The sequence below is a fragment of the Tauraco erythrolophus genome, chromosome 5, assembly GCF_009769465.1.
Source record: "Tauraco erythrolophus isolate bTauEry1 chromosome 5, bTauEry1.pri, whole genome shotgun sequence".
Taxonomy (NCBI): Eukaryota; Metazoa; Chordata; class Aves; order Musophagiformes; family Musophagidae; genus Tauraco; species Tauraco erythrolophus.
In genome coordinates, this window is record NC_141469.1 from 9,349,190 (window position 1) to 9,372,412 (window position 23,223).

At 38.9% G+C, this 23,223-nt stretch overlaps 1 protein-coding gene across 1 annotated transcript in view; it reads left to right on the top strand.

Moving 5' to 3' along the window:
- Positions 1–895: 895 nt before the first annotated feature.
- Positions 896–23,223, top strand: part of JADE1 (jade family PHD finger 1) — a 135,396-nt gene continuing 113,068 nt past the window's right edge. The window contains exon 1 of the mRNA XM_086612112.1: positions 896–968. Within this exon, the coding sequence (XP_086468238.1) occupies positions 896–968 (73 nt within the window). The remainder of the gene's footprint in view (positions 969–23,223) is intronic.

Below are 23,223 nucleotides of genomic sequence, written 5' to 3' on the forward strand. Positions count from 1 at the left end.
GGACGAGATCTGAACAGTGTGTTCCAGAAAGTCACATTAAGAATTTATATAGACTATTTGCAGAAAATCCTTCTTAAGTTCAGTATTGAATCTTGATGGGTCGTCAGATTAGAACTGGGTAGCTGATTGTTTCAGAATCTACAATTAGATGCATCATTTCCCCTTGGTGACGACAGCAATTTGAGCCTCAGTGCCTTGAGCCCTACTTCTAACATCACTTCATTATTGCTACCAGTGCTGGAGTTGTAACTGTGGAGAATATCAACGTGATACTTTTACCAGTTAGAGGAAGTCCATTCTCTAAAAGCCTTTTAATTCTCTGTTCTTGACAAATACAGGCTTCCAAAATCTTCACCATCATTACTTGCTTTTTTCTTCCCCTGAAAGTAAATGTATCTTTAATTTTGCCTTCTAGAATGAATACATTGTGATACAGTGAACAATTACATGATAGCCTGTTATTTGCCTAGGGGTGCCCTGCTTCAGTTAGTGCATGGGTTGAGAAGGCATAAAGAGAGAATGACATTAATGACATCAGCCTAAATCTAGCTTTTCTTAAATTTTAAGTGCTTTATTTTTCAATCCACATAAATAAATTTTACCCTAGAAAGTTTCAGAAGCATGTCTAAGATACTACCATGGTAGGTACTTCGTACATGTTGAAATGACTGTATAGTAACTATTGCATGCTGTGGTAGAACAGTTGCCTTTATATTCCTTTTGAAGTTTTTATACATTTCAGATCTTCGTTTATTTTCAGTTTAGAATTGCCACTAATGAGGTTGCTGTGGTTGTAAACTCTTACAGTTTCTCTTCAACAAGATACCTGGTTTTAGTGATAACATCTAAAGTTAGAATATTACATTTCTTTCTTGCTGCAATGATTACTATAAAAATGAGAATATCAACATTTTGTGGATATAATGCAACTCAAATCTCCTGTTCTGCTGCAGAGACTCTGCTTTCAGGTTTGTTTTTTTTTTTTTTTTGCTGTTTGTTTGGGTTTTTTAGCTAGGGCCACAAGAATTTTATACCTAGTTCCAGTTGCAGCACCTTATTTGGTAACCTGAGTACTCTCCAGGCCTGAAAACATAGTCCTATGTTTGGGCTTCATGGAACTTCAAATTAAAATAAGATGGCTGCAAAGGAACACAATGAAAATATACTTTTAGGAACATTATGAATTTAAAAAAAACCCCACAAGCAGAAAGCATTCAACTCATCTCTGGGCCCCACTCTAGCAGCTTTTTGCATGGTTCCCACTTCACAGAGTTGGCTGATACCTTATGGATTCTTTTTCCTCTATAAGGGTAAAGAGCTGAGTGATCCAGAACCACTGAATCAGCTCCTAACTCTCCTTTCCCTGTAAGCAGTGACTCTCAGCATCTTTTGAGTTGGAGCGTAACATAGGTTTCCTTAGAGCTGGATGTTTATTGCTCAGCCCTCAAAAGGCTGTGGATTATAACATTGCCTTTGTCCTGTCCTTCCTTCCGAGTACAACCAGAGGACCACTTGGTTATTTTCTTTTATCTGTATTTGCCAATGTTAGGACTTTATTATTCATATGTCAGTTATGACTACATCATTTAGCAGAACCAAAAAGACTTAGCTTCTTAGTACATTACAATAGCTACAAGTCTTTCCAGAGGTGTTTACTATATTGTTTTGGTTTTGTTTGTTCCATTCAATATTCAGGAAACTACGGATTTTGCTTAGAGCTTTACAGGTTTTGTAGTACACCCTTAATCCTGTACTCAGCTGATGAGATGTTACAGAGACCTCAGTACGGAAAAATCTGTCATGTTCTAGTTTCTCTGTCAAAAGATCTCTAGCACTTCCAGAAGCTGTGAGATCCATTCCTTACCTCAACTCTGCCCTTTCACAACAAACACAAACAAGGAGAAACAGTTTTCTAGTGTTGCAGGCAGCTTGTTTTTCTAGAGTGAACCCAACTGAATGACCAGCATTGCCATTTTTTGTCAGATTTCTTATTAATAATGTTCTTATTGAATGAAAAGACTTTACCACTCAGTGTGTATTTACTTCGAAGTGGAAAAATGCAAAAGGAAAGAAGAAACAAAATTAGAAGCTTTTCAGACAAAATAATAGTCACAGAATCTAATTTACAGGTCAACACATTACAGGCATATGTTAGTCTGTCATAATTATGAACGTCCATTTGTTCTTGCTTTATGAATAAAAATAAATGTAAAAATATGCCATCTATATTCCTTAGGCAGATTTTGTCTCATTTTTTTCTAAACCAAGCACTCCTTATCTTTTAAATCTTCTGCTGTGCACAATAAAGCACAATTTAGTAAGGATTGTCAAATGTCATTGCAAAACTGAGTTAATTTAGTGCCATTATGTCATTTAATAGTCTCTTTCTAATAGCCTCTTTCAAATTCTAGAATCATTCTAAAAATGTCTAGTCAGAGTTTATGATGTTATGCTCTGTATTTCTTACACATACATCCAGAGATCTGTTTCAATTATATCTTCACAGAGATTTCTCCAGTTAGTGTTTGGTTATGAGGTTACAAGTCGGTTTTGAAAAATTTATTTCATGAATATTTACAGTCCATCTGTTTATAACGAAGCACAGACTGAAGAGACACCATATCATAGATGAGTCATAGACTGGTTTTTAGTTGTTTCGGTTTAGAGGCATTACCGAGGGGTGTGCTTGCTCCTGTTGGCCTGCATACAGTCCTGCAGCTCCTGGTCTCCCCTTGAATTAATCTCTTGACAAAGCTGGAAAACTTTGGGGTACCCAGTCCTAAGAGATGTTCACTCTTCCATAAACCTGCAACCAGAAACTGATAACTGACAAATGTTTAGTGAAAGGCTAAACAACAAATGATCTTCACGTTCTAGTAATTTATCTGACAGTTTCTTAATTTTATTGTAGTAAAAAAATCAGTCTACAAAAGGGTGCCAGTCCCATCACCTTTCTCATCTTAGAAGTGTATAGTTAAGGATCACCATTTTTTTCACATGTTTACATCACTGGTTATTTTTCCATCGCTGCTCTGAGAGAGGTACTACAATATGTTCATTTCACATTGAGGGAAGTGTGGCAGAGAGAGCAATGACTTGCTTCAGGGCACACGTCAAGAGTGGTGGAGGCTCAGTCATTCCAACTCCCACTTACAGTGAACGCTACTTCATTCTTTGCAGCATAAAAAAAGAAAAAAAATAGCCCCAGTAGCTCCTTTGTTGGGAGACGATTTACATAACCTGAATTTTGGAATTTTGGCACCCAGATGCCATTTACACCTTGCCATAATGCTTTCTTCTTCTTTTTTTTAAGAGTAACTTTGTGCCTTTCAAAGAGACTCCTAGGTACAACTAGAAGATCCAAAGCAACTAAGCTAGCTTTGGAGCAGGAGCAGAGAGTGGGATTATTTTAACTAAGCAATGTTTTAATATAATGAACAAACTAGAAAAATCTTATTCCTAACAAAGCTCAAAATGATCCAGTGGCATTTGAATTATTCCTGCTGTAAGCCTTAGCTTACCTTTGAAGAGGTCTTCCCAGAAACTCCTATGTCGAACCCACCTAATAAGCTTTTATTCGACATGAATAATACTGCACTATTTTATGGATAAGATTAGACAATTATTCTACTTGGATGTAAGTGAGGGAAGATTTTAACCATTGAGATATAATGCTGACGGAGCATGCTTATACAAACACGCATGCCAGAAACATCCCTGGCTAATCAGATCACTCCATGTAGCCAAAGAACCCAAAATATGGATTTCACGGTAGTCACAGAGTGCTGAGTCTTGCCTCGTGTTCTGTGTGCTAAAAAAAAGCTGTTAGGACCAGGGTGTTGACCGTTAGTAGTCCCATTACTTAGACTTGTGCTTGCTGATAATGGCTTTCGAAAAAGGCAGGAACTACTCAGAATGGTGAAAAAAGAGTAGGAAGGACATCCATGGAGTCACTGGGAGGAGAGCTACTTTAACCACTGTCATAATATTACTTAAGATTGCCTGAGCAGGTATCAGCTGTGCAGCATCTCTCATTAAATGATGCCTTCACTTGGCTTTGAGGAAAAGCTGTATGTGGCCCAAAAAGTTGGGATGCAGCAGAAATCTATTAAAGAAATATAGTAATGGAGAAAACCAGCACTGTTTGTGCAAAACCCAAATGTTCTTCTCACCTCTGAAGTGACTCTTAAGTTACTTTTATCTTGTCAGCCTAACTTTCCAATAGGTTGGTTTTTATGGTGTGGTGGGTTGACCCTGGCTGTGAGTGCCATGTGCCCACCAAAGCCGCTCTATCACTCCCCCTCCTCAGCTGGACAAGGGAGAGAAAATGCAACAAAAGGCTCGTGGGTTAAGATAAAGATAGGGAGATCACTCACTAATATACCGTCACGGGCAAAACAGACTCAACTTGGGGAAATCAGTTTAATTTGTTACCAATCAAATCAGAGTAGGGTAATGAGAAATAAAACCAAATCTTAAACACCTTCCCCCCACTCATCCCTTCTTCCTGGGCTTAACTTTGCCACCTATTTCTCTACCTCCTGCCTCCTAGCAACACAGGGGGACGAGGAATGGGGGTTGCGGTCAGTTCATCACCTGTTGTCTCTGCTGCTCCTTCCTCCTCCTCAGGGAGAGGACTCCTCACACTCTTCCCGTGCCCCAGTGTGAGGTCCCTTCCATGGGAGACAGTTCTTCACAGTCTTCCCCAATGTGAGTTCTACAGCAAACGTGCTACAGTGTGGGCTTGTCTCTCCACAAGTCCTGCCAGGAGCCTACTCCAGTGCAGTCTTCCCACGGGGTCATAGCATCCTTGAGGCATCCACCTGCTACGGCATGCAGTCCTGCACGGGCTGCAGGTGGATCTTTGCTCCACCGTGGACCGCCATGGTCTGCAGGGGCACAGCCTGCCTCATCATGATCTTCACCACAGGCTGCAGGAGAATCTCTGCTCTGGTGCCTAGGGCACCTCCTCCCACTCCTTTACTGACCTGGGTGTCTGCAGAGCTGTTTCTCTCACAGATTCTCACTCTTCTCCCTGGCTGCTTCCCACTTTGTTTCCTCCCCCCAGTTCTTAAATATGTTGTCACAGGGGCGCTACCACCATCGCTGATGGGCTCAGCCTTGGCCAGCGGCGGGTCTGTCTTGGAGCTGGCTGGCATTGGCTCTGGCAGACATGGGGAAGCTTCTAACAGCTTCTCACAGAAGCCATCTCTGTAGCCCTCACGCTACCAGAACCTTGCCACACAAACGCAGTACATATGGATAGTATTTAGCAGGCAGCTTCTGTAGTTTTTGCTACATGATAAATATTTTTGTCAAGGACATTTTCAAACCTGGTTGGAGCGTGGGTCCTAACATCAGACAGCTCACTGTTGGCATGTAAGGGATCCATACTGGCTGTCATGCATACATTCAGTAGGTCACCCATGTATAGAGTAAATGGGAGGAAACTGTAAGCTATAGAGTTATAAATACATGAAGAGTCTCTCAAGCAAAGCCTGAGTGGTTTCTGATGTCAGCAGAACCCTGAGATGAGTTTAGTGTCCTGCTTGGTTTTGCTGTTTTTCTATTCTCTGCGAAGCAGGGCTTGTTTATAAATAGCAAGAGAAACCAAGAGTATTTAACAGAGAAATCAAACTTGGACGCTGAAATGATAACTGTAAACATTTACAAGATGTCTTATTCTATCGTTGCCACAGACAGGTGCATACAATTGTGTTTCATGGATGTAGCTCAAACAGGAATTCTGAGTTTATTCAATATAATTTACTTAATTTCCTGGCTGTAATGATGTTGTAATTGGATATTACGTAGAACAATCTTGGGCTTTAGAATGCTGTTGGTATATAAATCCAAGAGTAAAACCAGAAAACATGTTAGTACAGTACAGATTTAAGTAGGCAACTTAGGAAGATAATGAATATAAATTATGCACTAAAGAATAACAGGATGATCTATTTTCATGGCAATGCAACAGAAAATTTTTGAGAGTAAGAATCTAAGATTTTCATACAATGACAATCAGTAGTAACAAAGGAGGAATAACCTCAGTCAATGACATTCAGAAAAACAGAAAGAGAACTAAATTGTTCCTGAAAAATAATCCATAGGCTTCGGCAATAAAAAATAGTATATTCTGCAAATTGCACTGCAGATTACTCCAAAACCTGTAGGCAGAATTGGAGTGACAGTGCCCAACTGTATTTGCTTCTGACTCAGAGGAGTAAGAGTTCTGCTCTGAATGAAAAAGACAAAATAACAGCATGTCCCGTGTATAGGCCAGAGCTATCAGGCTGAAACTCAGTCATAGCAAATAATAACCTTGTTTCTATAGAAATATCTGTTTTTCACATTGTGCAGCATAGTAATCATAAGAAATCATTTGTGATCGTGTTGAAGGATATTGCGTATTTACTAGAGTTAGACTGAAGCAGCTCGAAGCATGGAAACAGCATAATTTGTTTCAGAGGTTAAAGGTCTAGGCCAAAAAGGCAGCATCTGCCTGGATCAAAAGCTAGTCTGAAGAACATCTGACATTTAAGTGTGGGTGGAATCTATAAAACAGCGAAGTCCTCTAGGCGGAATTACCTTTGCAACATTGCTAAAATGCAAGGTGTGTCGTATCTGCAAACATTTCTTTCAAATAATCCAAAAATCTCTCAAAATCTCATAACGTGTTCTGATCTCAAATCTGAAAAATTATATAAGCACAACTACCATTGGGAGGATGTGATTATTCTGCACAACCATCCTTCCTCATCCTTTGTAAAGCTCTGTAAAACTGCAGAATATTTTGTAATACTGTTGCTAAAATATGTTGCCCTGGCAAAAATGAGGCGCACTGTGGCTCAGCTGTGATTGCTAGGCGTGCGTGGAAATGCAGGACGGGCTCTGTGGCTCTGTTGTGTTGGAACCTAAAAGACTCTAGCCAGCCTCTGGGACTTCAGGTGCACTTGACTGACAAAAGTCCTGTCATGGGAGCAGGACTGAGCCATTATGTTGGACCCTGCTACTTAGTACTAAATTTGGCTTGAGAAACATGCTAGACAGTGTTGGTTGATGGTATATCAGATATCCACATCTTTTGCAGAATTGGCTGGTTGATCAAATCTCATCTATGTGGCTATAGTGTGTGAAGTGAAGAGAAATAAAGAAGTTTATTCTTTTTATGCCATTCACAGTTGATCTTCCAGCAGTTCTTTTTAGAGTGTAATCATAGTAACAGCTAGAGTTAAGTTAAAAGTAAGGTAGAGGTTATGGGATTACAGTTAGAGGCATTTTCTTCATGTCAGATTCTCCATGGTGGCAACGAAAATGCTCACTAGATTTCAGGCCAAAATGTGGAATCAGACTAAAAGTAATTACTCCTGTGTGAATATGCACTTCCTTCTTCTGACAGTAAATTTATCTCAGTTAGGCTTTAAAGAAGTCTACAGGCATTGAGAATTATATTAAACATATTCCATGTGTGCAAGAGCAAAAAAGAAATTTAAAATATATTAATTTCAGTCTCAGATGGGATATAACTCTTTAATATTTCCACTTTTACCCTAGACAATATCTCATAGCTCTATAAAACTTCTTATTCTAAATGCAGGTGTTTTCTTAGAGCAATCTCGAAGGCAAAAATACCAGTCCTTTCCCCTTGGAAATCTAGAGTAATAACTCACAGTACAGAACAATAACTCAGTTATATCCTGGAAATGATACTGTTTGAAAAAGAAAAAAAAGCTTACAAAATTCAGATTTGATATCACTTGCCAGAGTAATGCAAAAAGTTGATTGAACACGTGGCTTCATTGTCGTACTGTGCGTAAAATTGACAGTCACACATGGCATAGAACACAGTCCTGTCGCTGGGCCCAGCCTGAACAGAAGAGAACTGGTTAAGAGAGGCCCTGAAGGACTTTGGCTCATCTCTGTTTTTTTCTGGTTTATTCCACTTGGGCTTTTTTCCCCCCACTAGATTGCTTTTTTAAAACATTGTGTTAGTTGTGTTAATATTTCTGGAATTAATTTCAGAGAAATGCCCTGTACATTGTACCGTAAAGCATAATAATGCTCAGAAATTTGTCTGTGTAAAGTATTTCATCACATATATTAGGGTGATATTTTAAAATATAGGTCTTAATTAAATAATTGAAGTTATTTGGCTGCAGTAATACGCACACAAAAAGAAACTCCTGAAAACTTCAGCGTAGACCAAATTCGTACATGTGTGTTGTCTAGAAATAAAGGATACTAATTCTAACAACAGACAATACTTATATGTGTAGATGAACGCACCTATTTTTTTTTTTCCTATTTTACTTCAACGCATTTGGGAAGATCTGTGATGGAACATGCCTGCCACTTTCACTGTTAATGAGAATCTATGAAGTATCTGGCAGGATCACTTACTTTAAGGTGTGATTTCCTGCTGGAATAAGATCTGGAGGCCAAAGGGAGGTGAGGACTTTATTAATCTTAGCTGGAAGTGGGAAAGAGAGATCACATCATAAAACATTCTGTCAATGTCAGCTATATATTCTAAGATTGGAGTACCATTTTAAAATCTTACTGTGTCTGACAAGCAAGCCTTTCCATTTTAAAAAAGAGGAAAAAACCTTCAGAAGCCTGTATGTTTGTCAGAAATTAAAGAACTTAATTTATATAAGGAATGTCCACAAAACCATATCTAAGTTAAACTATATTGGTAGATAAAGGAATCTTGGAAATATTACGTGAAGAACTGTAGGTTTGTGTGGTTTTGTTTGTTTTTTGTTTTTTTTTTTAATGGCAACTGAGTCTAGATCCTACGCAAAAGACAGGTAGGAATAAGACATATGAAATTTTTCTATGTGCCTCTCCCAAAACACAGTAGTCAGAGCCTTTTCCTAGAGCAGAGGATTTGAATTTCTTGTTCTCTAGTTTGGAGTCGGAGGGAAAGGAGAAAACAGTATTGGTCATGTGTCCTGAAAAGCAGGTAACTCACATCAGTTACGGAAGAACAAAAATCAAGGCTTTAGTTTATGCAGAGAAGGAATTCAGACATGCACCTTCCTCTGCAAAAGCAAAAGCAAAAGCTTTAACCGTGAAGTGACTAAGTATTGCAAATTGGGAAACACTGTGAATCCTCTGTCTTATTTTTTATGAGAAGAGGCTGATAGGACATAGGCACCAGTTGTAGAAGAGAGCCAGTAGCTGAGAATCCTGACTAAGGATAGGCCTCTAACTGCTTATGGGTGGCAAATATTAGATGCTCTCCTTTTTTTGGCATCATTTGCTGATAGCCTAAGTGCCAGTCTGTTAAATTTGTTGGTTTGAATGCCTAAATTTCCTGCATTTTATGGGGAGTGTGGACACCTTCTCTCAAGAAAGTGAATTTCATTGCAACACATAAATCCGTGGTGGAAGTAAGCCAAGTTAATTTTTTCTACTCTAAAAACAACTGAGTTTTTCCAACAAAATAAAGTGCCAGAGTTCTTTGTGCTCATTCAGCATCAGGCATAAGGCAAAAATGAGGCTTTTTAAAAATTCAGATGTGAGAATTTGTGCAGAGCTCTACTAGAATGTGTAACTAAAGGAATGTGAAAAGTTTTAAGCCCTGGTGTCATCTGATATGACAGACTATAATATTTCAGAGTGGGCTGCCAAATCCTAATCTAATAAAGGCAGATACATTTCCTTTAGCAAAAGAGTTTCCAGTAATGTCAGAAAAAAATTCAACTAAAGCAGGGAAGGAGATTGTGATCTACCTAGGAAAACAAAGTAGTTCTTAATCTGGATAATATTTTTAAAATTACTTTATTGCAAAAGGCTAGATTCAGTCTGGATGCTGTTTTAGTAGTTGCTGCTTCCTGATGCAGTTATTTTGGCAAGTATGGTAACTGAAAGCTTACTGGACTGACAAAATAGTGCCTCTGCGTAGCCAAAGTGGGAATTCTGAAGTATGACAGATTAGCTTTCCAGTGAAAGTCTGTGATTTTAAATCATTATAAATCAAAATTGTTTCCGTTCCCTTTGGAGTGGAATGGGATCATTTGGAAATAATATGAAATCAACTAATCAGAAAAAGACCAATGAGGTATTGTCTTTCTCAGACCTCCAAATTTGTGAAGTAAAACAAATATTTTTTTTCTAGGCTTTTCTGGTACCTAGCTCACAGAGATGTTTTGTGGAAAAATGAAAAATTATGCACAAATATTAATACACAATAGTAATTATACGGAAGGACTACATTAACCTCTTAGACGTCTTCTATTTTAGTGTTGGGGTTTTTTTTATTTTTCTGCCTTTGTTACTTACAATTACTCACGATTGAACTTCAGAGTTTGGGCCAAATCTTCACATGTTTTATGTTTGAACTTTCTGGAGTGTTCACACCTAGATTTCACCTATATGTTCTATATGTTGCCTGAAAAGACTGTGAAGGCACTCGAGGACAAACATATGCAATGGTAATTAAGTAATCAGACGTCTCTAAGTTGCTCTGAATGCTCTACTACATCAGGAACACAACAGATGAAAGGAGGTTTAGTTTCTTTTCTGAAACGACCTATTATCTCTCTTTTCATTTCCACCTTCTTTGCCTCCTCTGCTTTCTGCTAGAAACCGACGATGTCCAGGAGATGGCACTACGCCATAGCAGGGTGTTAGGATGCCAGGTCCACAGCTCCCATTTTATAGCATGGCTATATCGCTCTTTAAACTCCAGAGATTTGTTCGAACTGTAGTTCCCTTATGCCACAAATATCCTGCCTTTCGGACTGTCGTCAGCTGGGAATTGCAGGTGATTCCTGCTAGGAGACTTGGGGAAATTCCAGAAAGGGACCAAGTTACTAAAAGGTTTGGGAAACACATTTAGCCTAAGCTCCCTCCGTTAAAGGAAACTGTTACGTGAAGGATCATCTTAGATAGGAACTAGCAAGAATATCTCTGAGGAACACAGATAATCAATGAAACAGGGCTTTAAAATATTTAATTAATATGTTCTTGGCCTATCTTCAAACTCATATATAAGGCAAAAGTTGTTTTTTGGTTAAATAAAAAAAATATTAAATAATTTAGGAATTGTATCCTTCAGGTAATTTTTATCAAGACTAGCACACAGAGGTGAAACACCTTATCTAGCCCCAGCCACCTGAGACCTACTGGGCTCTTCAGGCCAAGTGAATTGGTTCTGGGACAGGGCGCCATAAGCACTGTGGAGTGTACAAGGTCAACACTACCCCCTCACCCCAAATGAGACAGAAAGAGAAAAATCCTTCCTGTCGTGGTGCTGCTGTGCAGCTTTGCAGGGAGGAGAGCTCTTGCTTTCTGGAAGAGGAAGCAACCTTTGCAGCTGTGAAACCTGAGAGAACAATGGAGATTGTGTAGACCAGCAGTTATGGGAGGCTGCTTTTTGCTCTCCAGGGCTCGATGCCAGAGAGGTCCCACAGCAGCAATTTTTTCTCTGTAATAAATTCTAAACTTCTCTTGACCTTATTGCTGCAGTTGGGGCTGAAATGCATCTGAACAATTGACAGGAGGCACCCCGTATCTTAAAAATTGTGGATGCATCCTGAATGCCAACAGAACTGTTCTGGACCCCACCAAAATGTAGCTGAAAGCATTTCCCTTGTTTCCAAACTGACTTTGAACTAAGCTTTTGTTCCTGCCTTAGCCATGCGCTGGAATAACATGTCACACTGCTCAAGTCACTTTTGGTTAGTGTGCTACAAGTAGCTCTCATTTTCCTGTATTCACTCCTGTGGTTTTGCTTTTTTGCTTTATATTATTGAAGTCTGGTTTAACTTTATTTTTCTTCTTTTCAATTAAATGAATAGTTAAAGAAACCCTTTGAGCTTTTACTTAAGAAATCTGAAGACTTTTTACTCTACAGAGATACATTGTCCTTCGCCCTTCTCCACTCCCACCAACTTGCCGTAGTAAAGTAAGTTGCTCTCGAAAGTGTGGTCAATCATATGCAGGTAGGCCTTTGTGTATCCTGCACAGGCTCTCCTTTATGTAGCACTGCTGTACTCCACCGTAGCTGCCTAGAGAGGGTGGCTCCACTTTGCTGAGAGCAAAATTAGTTTAATACATCTGAGCTCATTCCCTTCAAGAAACCTTATCTCTGATTGCTGTTCCACACTCGAAAGAGCCCTTTGTTAGGCCAGGCTGTAGAGATGCATGGCTTGGCTGCAAAACATGCCGGCATTCTATCCCAACACATCCATGTGTTCATCATGGCATTTATACAGGTAGGCAGCCATAATGTGTTCATGTGTATCCATAAGTTGTTGCAAACTTGTTCTGTTATGCACTAGAGCTAAAAAAGAAACAGTCATTTTAAAACACCTACTTCATCTCCAAAAATTTTATTTGCCTAAAAATTTATATAGTGAGTTTGCTCTTTTAGTTCTCCTTTTTTTTTTTTTTTTAAATATGAAGGTCGACTGCAAACATAGAAAAAGTGAAACCTTAAATAATTAAATACCAGACTGAAGCAATCCTGAAGGCTATTATTATTTATACTTCAGTATCACTTTGAAGCATCTGTTCAATTTAAGGTACTTGATTTTTTTCCAGGTTCTAGGGAGAACATGTCTAGTTATTACAGACCCTTCTTTTCCATTTTGTCATAAAATTACTTCTATCCATGTACATACTAAGGCCATAGTTCTTCCAACTTTATGGATATACCTAAAATCTGGTCATGTGAACGTTCCCGTTGACTTTTTTATGTTGTGTGCAAGAACTTAGGCATGTATATAACTTGCAAGAAGTGGAACTGAATTATTACTTTGTCCTCAGAAGATTAAAACCCTTAGAAATGTCTACTTCTTGCCAAATGAGACCTAAGATCCAGATTTACACCATCAGTTTTCTCTACATCACAAGACCAAATGTATTTAAACAATACAATAAAATAATATTGTTCCTTGTAACATATAACAGTGGACTTTCATAGTAAGTAGCCCATAACTGTTGGATTAATATATGTAAGGATTTGTAATTTACGTTTTAAATTATGTACCAGAATGGACAGTATATTTTTTTATACATGTAGATGTGTGTGAGTATATAGTCTTGGATTGTAGCCAAGACTATGCAAGAAATATTACTTGTGTAGAAGCTCTGAATGGCCTCCTTCACAGCCATCATCGTGCAGGCATTTTCCCTGTCTAATGTCTACTACTCCTCAGTGCTATTTCCTTTAGGTAACTGTATTTCTGGCTCATGTCACACTAGAAAATATTCCCTCCACTGCCTGTCGTCTGCTAGGATTCATTTTAAATGAGATAGTCACTCTCCTTATCTAATGAATGATAGTACTTTGGCCAATATGGTTTAAGGATTTGGAGGATTTATAGATCAGTTGTCTGAACATAATACAAGATTTTCAGCAGTGAAATAAGCATTTGAAATTCAGATTTTATAAATGGGTTCTTTAAAACTATTTGATGTTTAATCATACCAAAAAAAGAACTTTATTACACCAGTGACTGTAAGACTTTGGGATGCTGTCTGTATTCATACCACACCAACACAAGAGAAATTATCATTACTTACTGAAGAAATAATCTCTGTTCTTTCTAGTTGGATTATATTTAAATCCTAGAAAATTTTGACAAAAGAGGAAGATGAAAGCTAAGGTCAGTGATAGATTTAGTCTTGAAATAGTTGAAATGTGGCTTGTGGGATAAGTGGTGTTTTATATTGACTGCGTGTCAGCTCTGTGTAAGATGCGAGCACGACAATGTCAGAGAAGATGACTCCCATAATTTACTTGCTTTTGTGAAAACAGGGTGTTGCTGGGTTAGCTATGCAAGGAAGGTATTATATGGTAACTTCGGGTGCTTTTCACACTGCTAAATCCTAGGCACTCCAAGGCAAGTGCCTGTGTTGGGTGATTAGCATTCCCAGGATCCTCCAGGGTGGGAGAAAAAGGTTTCTACCACCCAGAGGGCAGTTCAGAGGAAGAATTCATCACAGGTAACTGAATTACTCTCCTGATGAGGCCCTCTCACCCTGATGATACACAGGAAGCCAACAGCAGCTAGCTCCCTACTCTGTTGTATAAACAGAAAAAAAATAATGACAATGTCAGGAATCAAAATCAAATCAGTATATAAGCCTGTAGTACACCAAATGCAAAATTAGGCACGGAAGGCCAAAATTATAAGCCTGAAAATGCCTACTGATGTGGTACCCAAATTCTAGGCGTTCTAGCTTTCTCAGACTGTGCCGGGTGCCTAGTGATACGTCACCGGGCATGTCTGGATCTGCTTTAGATTTGGTAGTGCTGGGTAGGCAATGTATGTCACGCCTCAGTGTAATCAAGGTACAGAAACCAGCCGTTCTCTCCATTACAAGATACAGTCTTGTCTTTTCCTCTATTTCCTTGTCAAGCCTGTTATGAATGATTTTAGTGGTTAAAACAATGGCTAGAAGGCCCATTCTCATTTAAAAGCTGATACACAAGTGGAGGACAATTTTAAGCATTTATAGTTAGAAATTAACACTGATTGCAATAGATGCTGTACAGTATCAGAAGGAGAAAACTAGTTCTTACCTGAGGCAATTGTACAATGTAATAAGATTCTAAACCTGTTTTAAGTCAGAAAGGGAGAAAAAGTTTCATCAGGCTTGAGGAACTGGGGAATTGGCAATAACAGCACCAGGCTGATTCCATTGCTGCAGCGCAGGTTTGGAGTTTCTAGTGGAACTAAGCAAAGCAAAGATTATGTTACTAATTTTAAGTTTTTTTTTTTTTCTTTATCCCTAAGAGACAATGAAAACAAGGCAAGAAAAGTGTTAGCAGAGTCAAGGCAAATTATATTAATCTGTGGCAAAGGAAAAGGTAGGTCGAAACTGATGTCTTTTCATTAATTTTTTTAATAAATGTCCAACGACTAAAGAAATCAAACCAGATCTGAATGAGTGTCTATAGATAGTACATCAAAAGATATGTATGTAACAGTTGTTGTAAGACTGGCCAATAATCACAGCCTACATTAATTCCAGAAAGTACACACAAATAATATTTCTTGGCTCCATTTTCAAAGCAGCATTTGGAAAGTTATGTGCACTAATCCCATAACAATAACAGGATTTGTGTTTCCAACACAAGCATAGCTTTGAAAATGTAACCATAAGGGTCTAATGCAGCAGTCAAAGTAATCCCTGACCTTTTACCCTCTAAGAAAAGAGAACAATTTTGCAAAAATGCTTGCCACTAAACTAAAAAAATGTCCTGTAGCATCAGGAATCCTTACATGAACAGACTCTTTCTGGACACGGATGGAAGATCGTAACTAAATGCAGGAGAAAGAACAGGTATTGAAAGAACCCAAGTCTGCTTCTTACCTGTCTGAAAATCCCCAGTTTCCCCACCGCTCCACCAAAGTGTTAACATAGAAACATAGAATACTTTGAGTTGGAAGGGACCTCTAAAGGCCATCTAGTCCACCATCCCTGCAGTGAGCAGTGACATCTTCAACCAGATCAGGTTGCTCAGAGCTCCGTCCAACCTGACCTTGAATGTTTCCAGGGATGAGGCATCTACCACCTCTCTTGGCAACCTGTTCCAGTGTTTCACCACCCTCATCATAAAAAATTTCTTCCTTTTATCTAGTCTGAATATACTCTCTTTTAGTTTAAAATCATTGCCTCTTGTCCTATCACAACAGGCCCTATGAAAAAGGTTATAACCCCTGAGATGAAGAGGAGTGGTCACTTTAAGTACTTTATGATTTTAATTGGTAAAAGTAAATATGCTAGTTTACTCTCCTGTTGTCTGACAGTGGAAGGTGTCTGTTCTTCAGTTCTGATTTCCTTTGGTCCAAGGAGTAGGACCTTTAGAAATTTCCAGAATTGGCATTTTTCTCTTCTCCCTAGAAAAAGAATTGTGCGTAAATCTTACATGTGGGTAGGAAATTAAATGAAATTCAGTGATTCATGCAGGGAAGTAGCTAGTACAGTCCAAAAAGTTTCAAACCAGGTCTTCTTAGTCAGAAACCCTGTTGACTTCAGAGGAATGCAAGATGTGGCTCTTTTTCACAACAGAAAAACGGTACCCTGCATTAAATATCTGTTGGAGTGAATGGATGTCGGTGACTTTTTGTGTTGTGCTGGAAATTGTCAAGTTCTTAGGATATTAGTTTCCAGTCTTGTGGTTGAGAGCAGGGTTATTGGTTATTATTATTTGTGACACCTATTTTAAAGGTGACATATTTAATAACTCTGTCCAGGATAGCAGTATCTGAAGATTGCAGTCATGTATAGCAGCATTGTTGTGAATTTGAATAAAACTGTAACAATAAGGTTTTTATTTCACATTAATCAAGCACAAAGCCTTCTCAGCACTGGAAAACAAGACTACTTGCACACCAAGACAATAACCTAATAATAAAGTACAACAAAGGATCTTAAATATCCTTCCAAATATCTCTCCATACCTCTCAGTTAAAAGAAGGGAGAGACAATTTCTGAGGCAGAAGGACTTTATGGAAAAAGAAACAAAGTCACACACTAATGAGGTTTTAAAAATTAAGGAAAAGGTTTTTTTCAGAAAATAACCAAAAGGTGGCAATACTTCATGCACTGCTGAGTGCCTAGAGCCCTCCGCGCTCTCTGCTACTCATTCCAAAGTGCTTAATATCCACTTTTCTTCAAATATATCCAAGGAAACAATGTCTTTAAAAGAAAATAAATCCCTTTGTGGCTACAGTTGGCTTTTTGAGAAGTACACAAGACTACATGAAATAACATATTTTAATAGGTCTGAAAAATACTTGTTTGACAGATTCCCTTTCTACTCACAGACACTCCTGCATTCTGGCTGCTGGCTGTGTCTCTTGCTGTAGTCTCACATGGCATGTTGCTATATCACAAAATTCAGACAGTTATGCTCTTGGCTTAATTGGCATCAATCTGGATCCGTAGCAAAATTTAACAAGGCTAAGACTTGCTTGATTCCTCTACTTAAGAAAATCCAGGAGACAGCTCATGTAAAATCACCATGCGTTTAGAGAGGTATCTGCAGAGTTCCATTCAGACAGGTTGATTCTTTCTGCCTAGAGGAGTCACGCTGTAATGGAACTAAAACTGCAGGTGTTGAGATGGCAATAGCTGTGTTTTATCTCCTGTGGCCGTTATCCTCCCACAACCTTCAGACAGAATCCAGCCAATAATGGATCCCTTTTACATGCTGGGAAGAAGCAACTGAAGGATCCTTGCTGTTAGCAGTGGGTAGTTACGACAGATGGGGATATACAGTAATACTGCAATTCTAAATGTACATAATACAGTTATTAGTTCCTGCAAGGCCAGGACTGGATCTGTGGCACTGGATTTTGCAGTGCTCTATCACCGTCTGCGCAGTCTGCTCTCAAGCGTAACTGTGCCCGTGCTCTGTTGTCTTTTTTTCTGTTCCCTCTTTGGCGTCCTCACAGTGTTGAGTCTGTATTATCTCTGTGGTTGTCTTGCTTTAATGGAAATGTTCACCCTCTCTTCCCCGTGGCCAGGAGCATTGCTGCTTTTTCCTAGGATAAGACTCGAAGAGAACTGAGCCACCACACATTCGGTGTGAGTGGAGGTTTGTGTGTCCTAGAAGGCAGTTAGGGATGATAAGCAGCTCAGTGAGGGGACAAAGGGACAGGGAAAGAAATCTCCTCCATCTGATAAAATCCTCTGTATTCATCTCAGTCCAAAAAGCATGTTCTCAGCTGTATCACTGCATTTATTACTAACAGTTACTAACACAAATTATGTTCTCCACTACTATTGCCTGTCATGGTGCAGGAGGATTGCTTTCATTGCCAGGAAGTTAATCTTCTCTTACTGAGAACTGCAATTCTTTGGTTATACCCTTTACAACCAGAAAATATGGAAGGTGACAAGATTTTCTTTGAAAAACTGCTAAATTCAGCTGTTGGGCCAAATTTTACAGCCAACAGTGACTGACCCATTGGTTACTATCTTCAGTCAGAGTAAGCCTTGTTTTTCTTGTTCTGAGATTGGAACTGGTTTAGTGGCTTGCCACTGCTGAAAGGGTCAATTCCATTTCCCCCTTCTCCTGGCCACACATTCCTGTTGCTTTCCTGATGCTGGCTATTGTGTTTGTCTGATCCTACCATAAACCAGTTCCACTCACTAAACCAGAGAAAACTAATCCAACAAAAAAGTGAATAGTTCTCTGTGATTTGGTGGAAGCTGAAGCACCTCTCACAGGGCTCACGAGTGCTGTATCTGGTAGAAGGAAGGAGGAAGTGAATGGAGGCAAGACTGCCGCTTTAAGTAGCAGAATGATGTTACATTGGCTCAGCCATTCTGTGAAAACTCCCACTGTGAGCAATGTTGGAAACAGAAGAGTCACTGGTAAAGTTTACTTTGCAAAAACGGATTATTCATAGGCCCTGAGGTATGCCACCAGTGAAGTAATTGAGCTCTGTACTGTCTGAAAATACAGGGATGCTAAAGGTGCAGGCTTGCTAGACATTGGTTTTCTCAAGAAAGTCTATTTAAGAAACTCTCTCTCCTTCCCTTGATGGCTTGTTTCCAGTCTTGTGTTCAAATTGTCTGCCTCCCCAGTTCTGCCAATATAATATTTTCTAGGAGGCATTGTGAACTGGATCACTGAAATGATATGGCTTAGAAATCCGCTTTTTGGAGGGCTTTTTTTTATCCCAGATCATTTCAGTGGGCCTCAGTGGAGAGTATTAGTGGTGCAGGACCTGTGGCTGGGAATGAAAGGGAGGGAAGAAAAGCAGGATCTTACCCTTTTGGTGGTGTTAAGCTCTCCTGTTGGCTCAAGCCAAACCAAGTATTTTCATCATGTCCATCTCAAAATGTTTCATTAATGAAATAGAACTAGCTACACTAATGGCTGTACTAAATCTGAAGGCCTATAATGCTATTTTTTCCTGTATTTTTTCCTATTTTCCGCATGTTGTGGATTAACACAGTGTTTCAGTGTTATAACTGCATGGTGATCCATTTATTTGTGACACCAGGAAGTATTCTGAACTCAGTTACTGATATGCTCAGGTAGCAGCCGTGTCCGTTATTAGTAAAGCACATAACGCAGTGTCAGGCTGCAGCCCTGAGGGAGGCTGCTCAGGGTGCAGCTGTGGTGTAAATTCAGAGAAGCAGCAGTTGTCACCAGCCAGTATTCTTGACCTGACAATCTCTCATTCCTGGCTATCTAATACAGAAAATTCCACAAAATTATAATCTCTAAACCGTATTTATCGAGTTTATCAGGTGTCAAGGAAAACCTTTTTATGATCAGCAGCGGACCCAAAGTACTTAATCACCAGAGTGACTCTCTGCAGTACATTGAGTTCATGTAAATGAGGCAATTGTTTGCTAATCAGCCACAGCTGATTGCCTCATTCTTGGCTGAGGCCAGCTACTTCCTTCTCCCAGTGCTTGAGGTAGTTATTCACTGGAAGAGAACTTTTTCCTCCTCCCTTTTGTATAAGGGAGCATTTTGATATCTCTCTACTGTCTTCTGCATATAATTTTTTACTTATTCTTACTGCAAGCTTTAGTCCTGTCTACACTCCCTGCCCTTCTTTCTTTCTTGCTGTTCAGGTGAAAATCTTGAAGGGAGATTTGTTGTTTTGTTGCAAAAGCGAATACTGAAGTCCTGCACTGGTACAAATAGGTGTTTTGTTGTTTTTTTTTTTTGTCCTGTTACAGCATGTGCACGTTCAGATTTTGTGCTCAAGAAGTTACACAAAGTGCCAAACACACTCAGTTGGATGAGAAATATTTTTAGTCTGTATGATGTCATTTAAACATAAAGTTTCTTCTTGAATTCCCACTGACAATGGCAGATCAGTCACTTATCACAAGTCCTAAAGAGGCTTAAAGTGTGTATTGTTAAACCTGTTGTTGAACTCCAGTAGGCACGAATCCTTCTGATAATCAAACAAAAAAGTAAACAAATTAAAAACAGGGAGAAATATTGCTTCTACTCAGTTGTTATACCTCAATAACAGTATGTTAAAAGATGCTCTGAGAGTTTGAAGCTGAGGTACCTTTAAAATTATTTTTTTCTATAAGGCATTTTGAAGATATTATAACTTAAATAAGATCAGTCTTATCAATGACACGTCAGGAACACTTACTTTTGAATATATTATTTCTATCTTAATGCGCTGTTTAGAAGTGTTACAAGTATGCTGTTTTCTGAAATGTCTGCCGTTCTCTGACTATCAATGGTGAGTAGTCAGGAATATTATCAAACATTTAACAAAACACAGAGAATAAAAAGTAAAATCTATATGGACAGCAGTGATTAACACTGAAGATGGTCCCAGTTTGATCTTTTTATATATGACAGCATAGCATTTGCTATGATTTTCTGAACAAACAGATAGAAATGCTCATCTGCTTTTCTGAATTAGTTTGGGGAAGCATCTCAAAAGGTGTACTGTGATATTAAAGGCCATTTTTTATGCTTGGTAGAGTTTTCCCTTGCGTGTGCTTGGAGGCACATAGATAGTTGGGAAATCACTCTGTGATGATTCTTCTGAATTATGTGTAGCCAAAATTGGATGCAGAGCTGATGAAAGAGTACAGGATGTGTTAGCAGTCCTGCTCCAAGCCATGCTTATAAGTAAATAATATTAATCCCTTCAGAGCAATGTACAACCAAATTATTAAAGCTGGTTCCTGAAGAAATTTAGACCATGGTGCTTAATAAAAACGTCATGTTCCTTGAGTTATTAGTTCCTCCCTCACTATTGAGAATAGTTTTGAGCTTTTCCTACTTTATCCAAGAATTTGTATCTTGCAAGGAAAATGCAGCCATGGTACAATCCAGACATTAACTGCTACTTCAGCCGGAGAGGAACAGAAACTCATGTGTGACAACAAAGGTTGTAGGAAACACTTCAGTATATGAAGATTTCTGAATGGCTGAGGTGAAAGAGGAATTTACGCTGAAAGGGCTATCTGTTGCAATGTTCAAAACTAGTGAGTTAACTCTAAGTATGAAGTCTGATTACTTCCGTGCCAGATTTTACAGTTTAGCTTAAAAACACAAATATGTTATAATGCAATGTTAATAATTTCTCCAAGAAGTTTCATATCTGTATTTTTAAATTGCCTCCATCTGGTTATTGAAACAAAATGAAACAAAAAGAACAAGGCTAGCTGCTCAGCTGGCAAAAAACATACTTCTCTTGAAATTAGTGGTACTATACCAATTGGTATCAGCAGAGGAACTAGCCTACAGGTGTTAACAGCAAGTACAATGAAATTAATCTATCAATATATGTATTTTCTGTGGTGATTTTCCATTTTTCTATGTAGCTAATATGGGAAGATGCAAAGGTAGTAATTAAATTATATTTGTAGATATACATAGATCATTTTTAGGTACAAACAAAACGTGTCATTCAAAGGTCATTAAGAGATAGTAAATATGCAGATTTAGGGAAATGTTTCAGACACACTATTTTTACAGATTTCCATTTTAATGGTGCTCCATGCAGTAATTATCGAATTGTTTATGTAGGTCTTTGTTATGTGTGATTGGTCAGCAATTTCCGTTAGGTGGTTTTGCTTTCATTAATACATACTCTTTGAGTCACTAAATCTTGACATTCTCCTTGAGAGATCAATGCTTTGCTATTTTTAATTGAAAGATGATAATTTCCTGGTATTTTCTATCTAGAACTTTAATGCATATGTTTTGCTCTTGAATCATCTTCAATTAATATTTTTGTGGTAGTCAGAAGAAATTAATTTAGAATATAGCTTGACAGGACAATATTTTGTATTCTTGTCGTACTTAAGCCAGGGGGAAAATATCTATCTATAAATATAGACAGATATACAAGCATATCCCACATATAGAAAAGTTTAAAGAATCTGTTCAAATAAAGTTCTTACTAGTGATCTGCTGAAATAAAAAGCATCTTCAATAAGCTAAAATATCTAGCCTTATATTCAACAAAGCCCTAAGTACACGCCTAAGTGTAAGTACATGTATCCATTTATTCCCCTATGCAAAACTCGTATTTGACTTTGAGAAGGTACTTCAGGGCTTTGTGGAATTAGAGCATTGGCATCATGTATTCCCCTGCAAATCTCACCATGAAAGTTCATCCTGATTTTGGCGAAAGTTACGATCAGATACGATCTTAGAATCTGTCCACTGGCCGGTATGTATGACTTGTAAGTCATGAGAATAAAACAAGACATTCCTGAGGCCTACAGGAAAGTTGGAGAGGGACTTTTTACGAGGATATGTAGTGATAGGACAAGGGGAAATGGCTTTAAATTGAAAGAGGGCAGATTTAGATTGGATATAAGAAAGAAATTTTTCACTCAGAGGGTGATGAGGCACTGGAACAGGTTGCCCAGAGAAGTTGTGGATGCCCCATGCCTGGAAGTGTTCAAGGCCAGGTTGGATGAGGCTTTGGGCAACCTGGTGTAGTGGAGGGTTTCCCTGCCCATGGCAGGGGGGTTGGAACTAGATGATCTTTGAGGTCCCTTCCAACCCAAACCGTTCTATGATTCTATATGGTGAGGCTTTTCACTTTTACATGTCTGACATTATTTTGCCACTAGTATAAGTAAATGCAAATGCTGTGTTTTAACCTAGCAGGCAGTTGAACACCACACATGTTCACCCCCTCACCCTCCACAGTGGGATGCGGGAGAGAACTGGGGAAAAAAAAAGGTAAAACTCATGGGTTGAGATAAAGACGGTTTAATAGGTCAGAAAAGGAAGGGAAAATAATAATAATAATAGTAACGATAGAAGAATATACAAAAAAGTGATGCGCAATGCAATTGCTCAGCACCTTCTGACCAATGCCTAGCCTGTCCCTGAGCAGCAGCCCCTGCTCCCCAGCCAGCTCCCCCCAGTTTTATTGTACCGTGACGTCATACGGTATGGAATATCCCTTTGGCCAGTGTGGGTCAGCTGTCCTGGCTGTGTCCCCTCCAGCTTCTTGTGCACCCCCAGCCTCCTTGCCGGCAGGGCAGTGTGAGAAGCTGAAAAGTCGTCGACTCAGTGTAAGTGCTGCTCAGCAGCAACTAAAACATCAGTGTGTCATCAACATTATTCTCATCCTAAATCTGAAACACAGCACTATACCAGCTACTGGAGCAAAATGAACTCCATTCCAGCTGAAACCAGGACAGCAAATTTACAGATGACATGTCTCATTTTAATAAAAATGTCAGATATCAATTTCTATGGGATGCAGTTTCATATACTCCTTCATTACGACT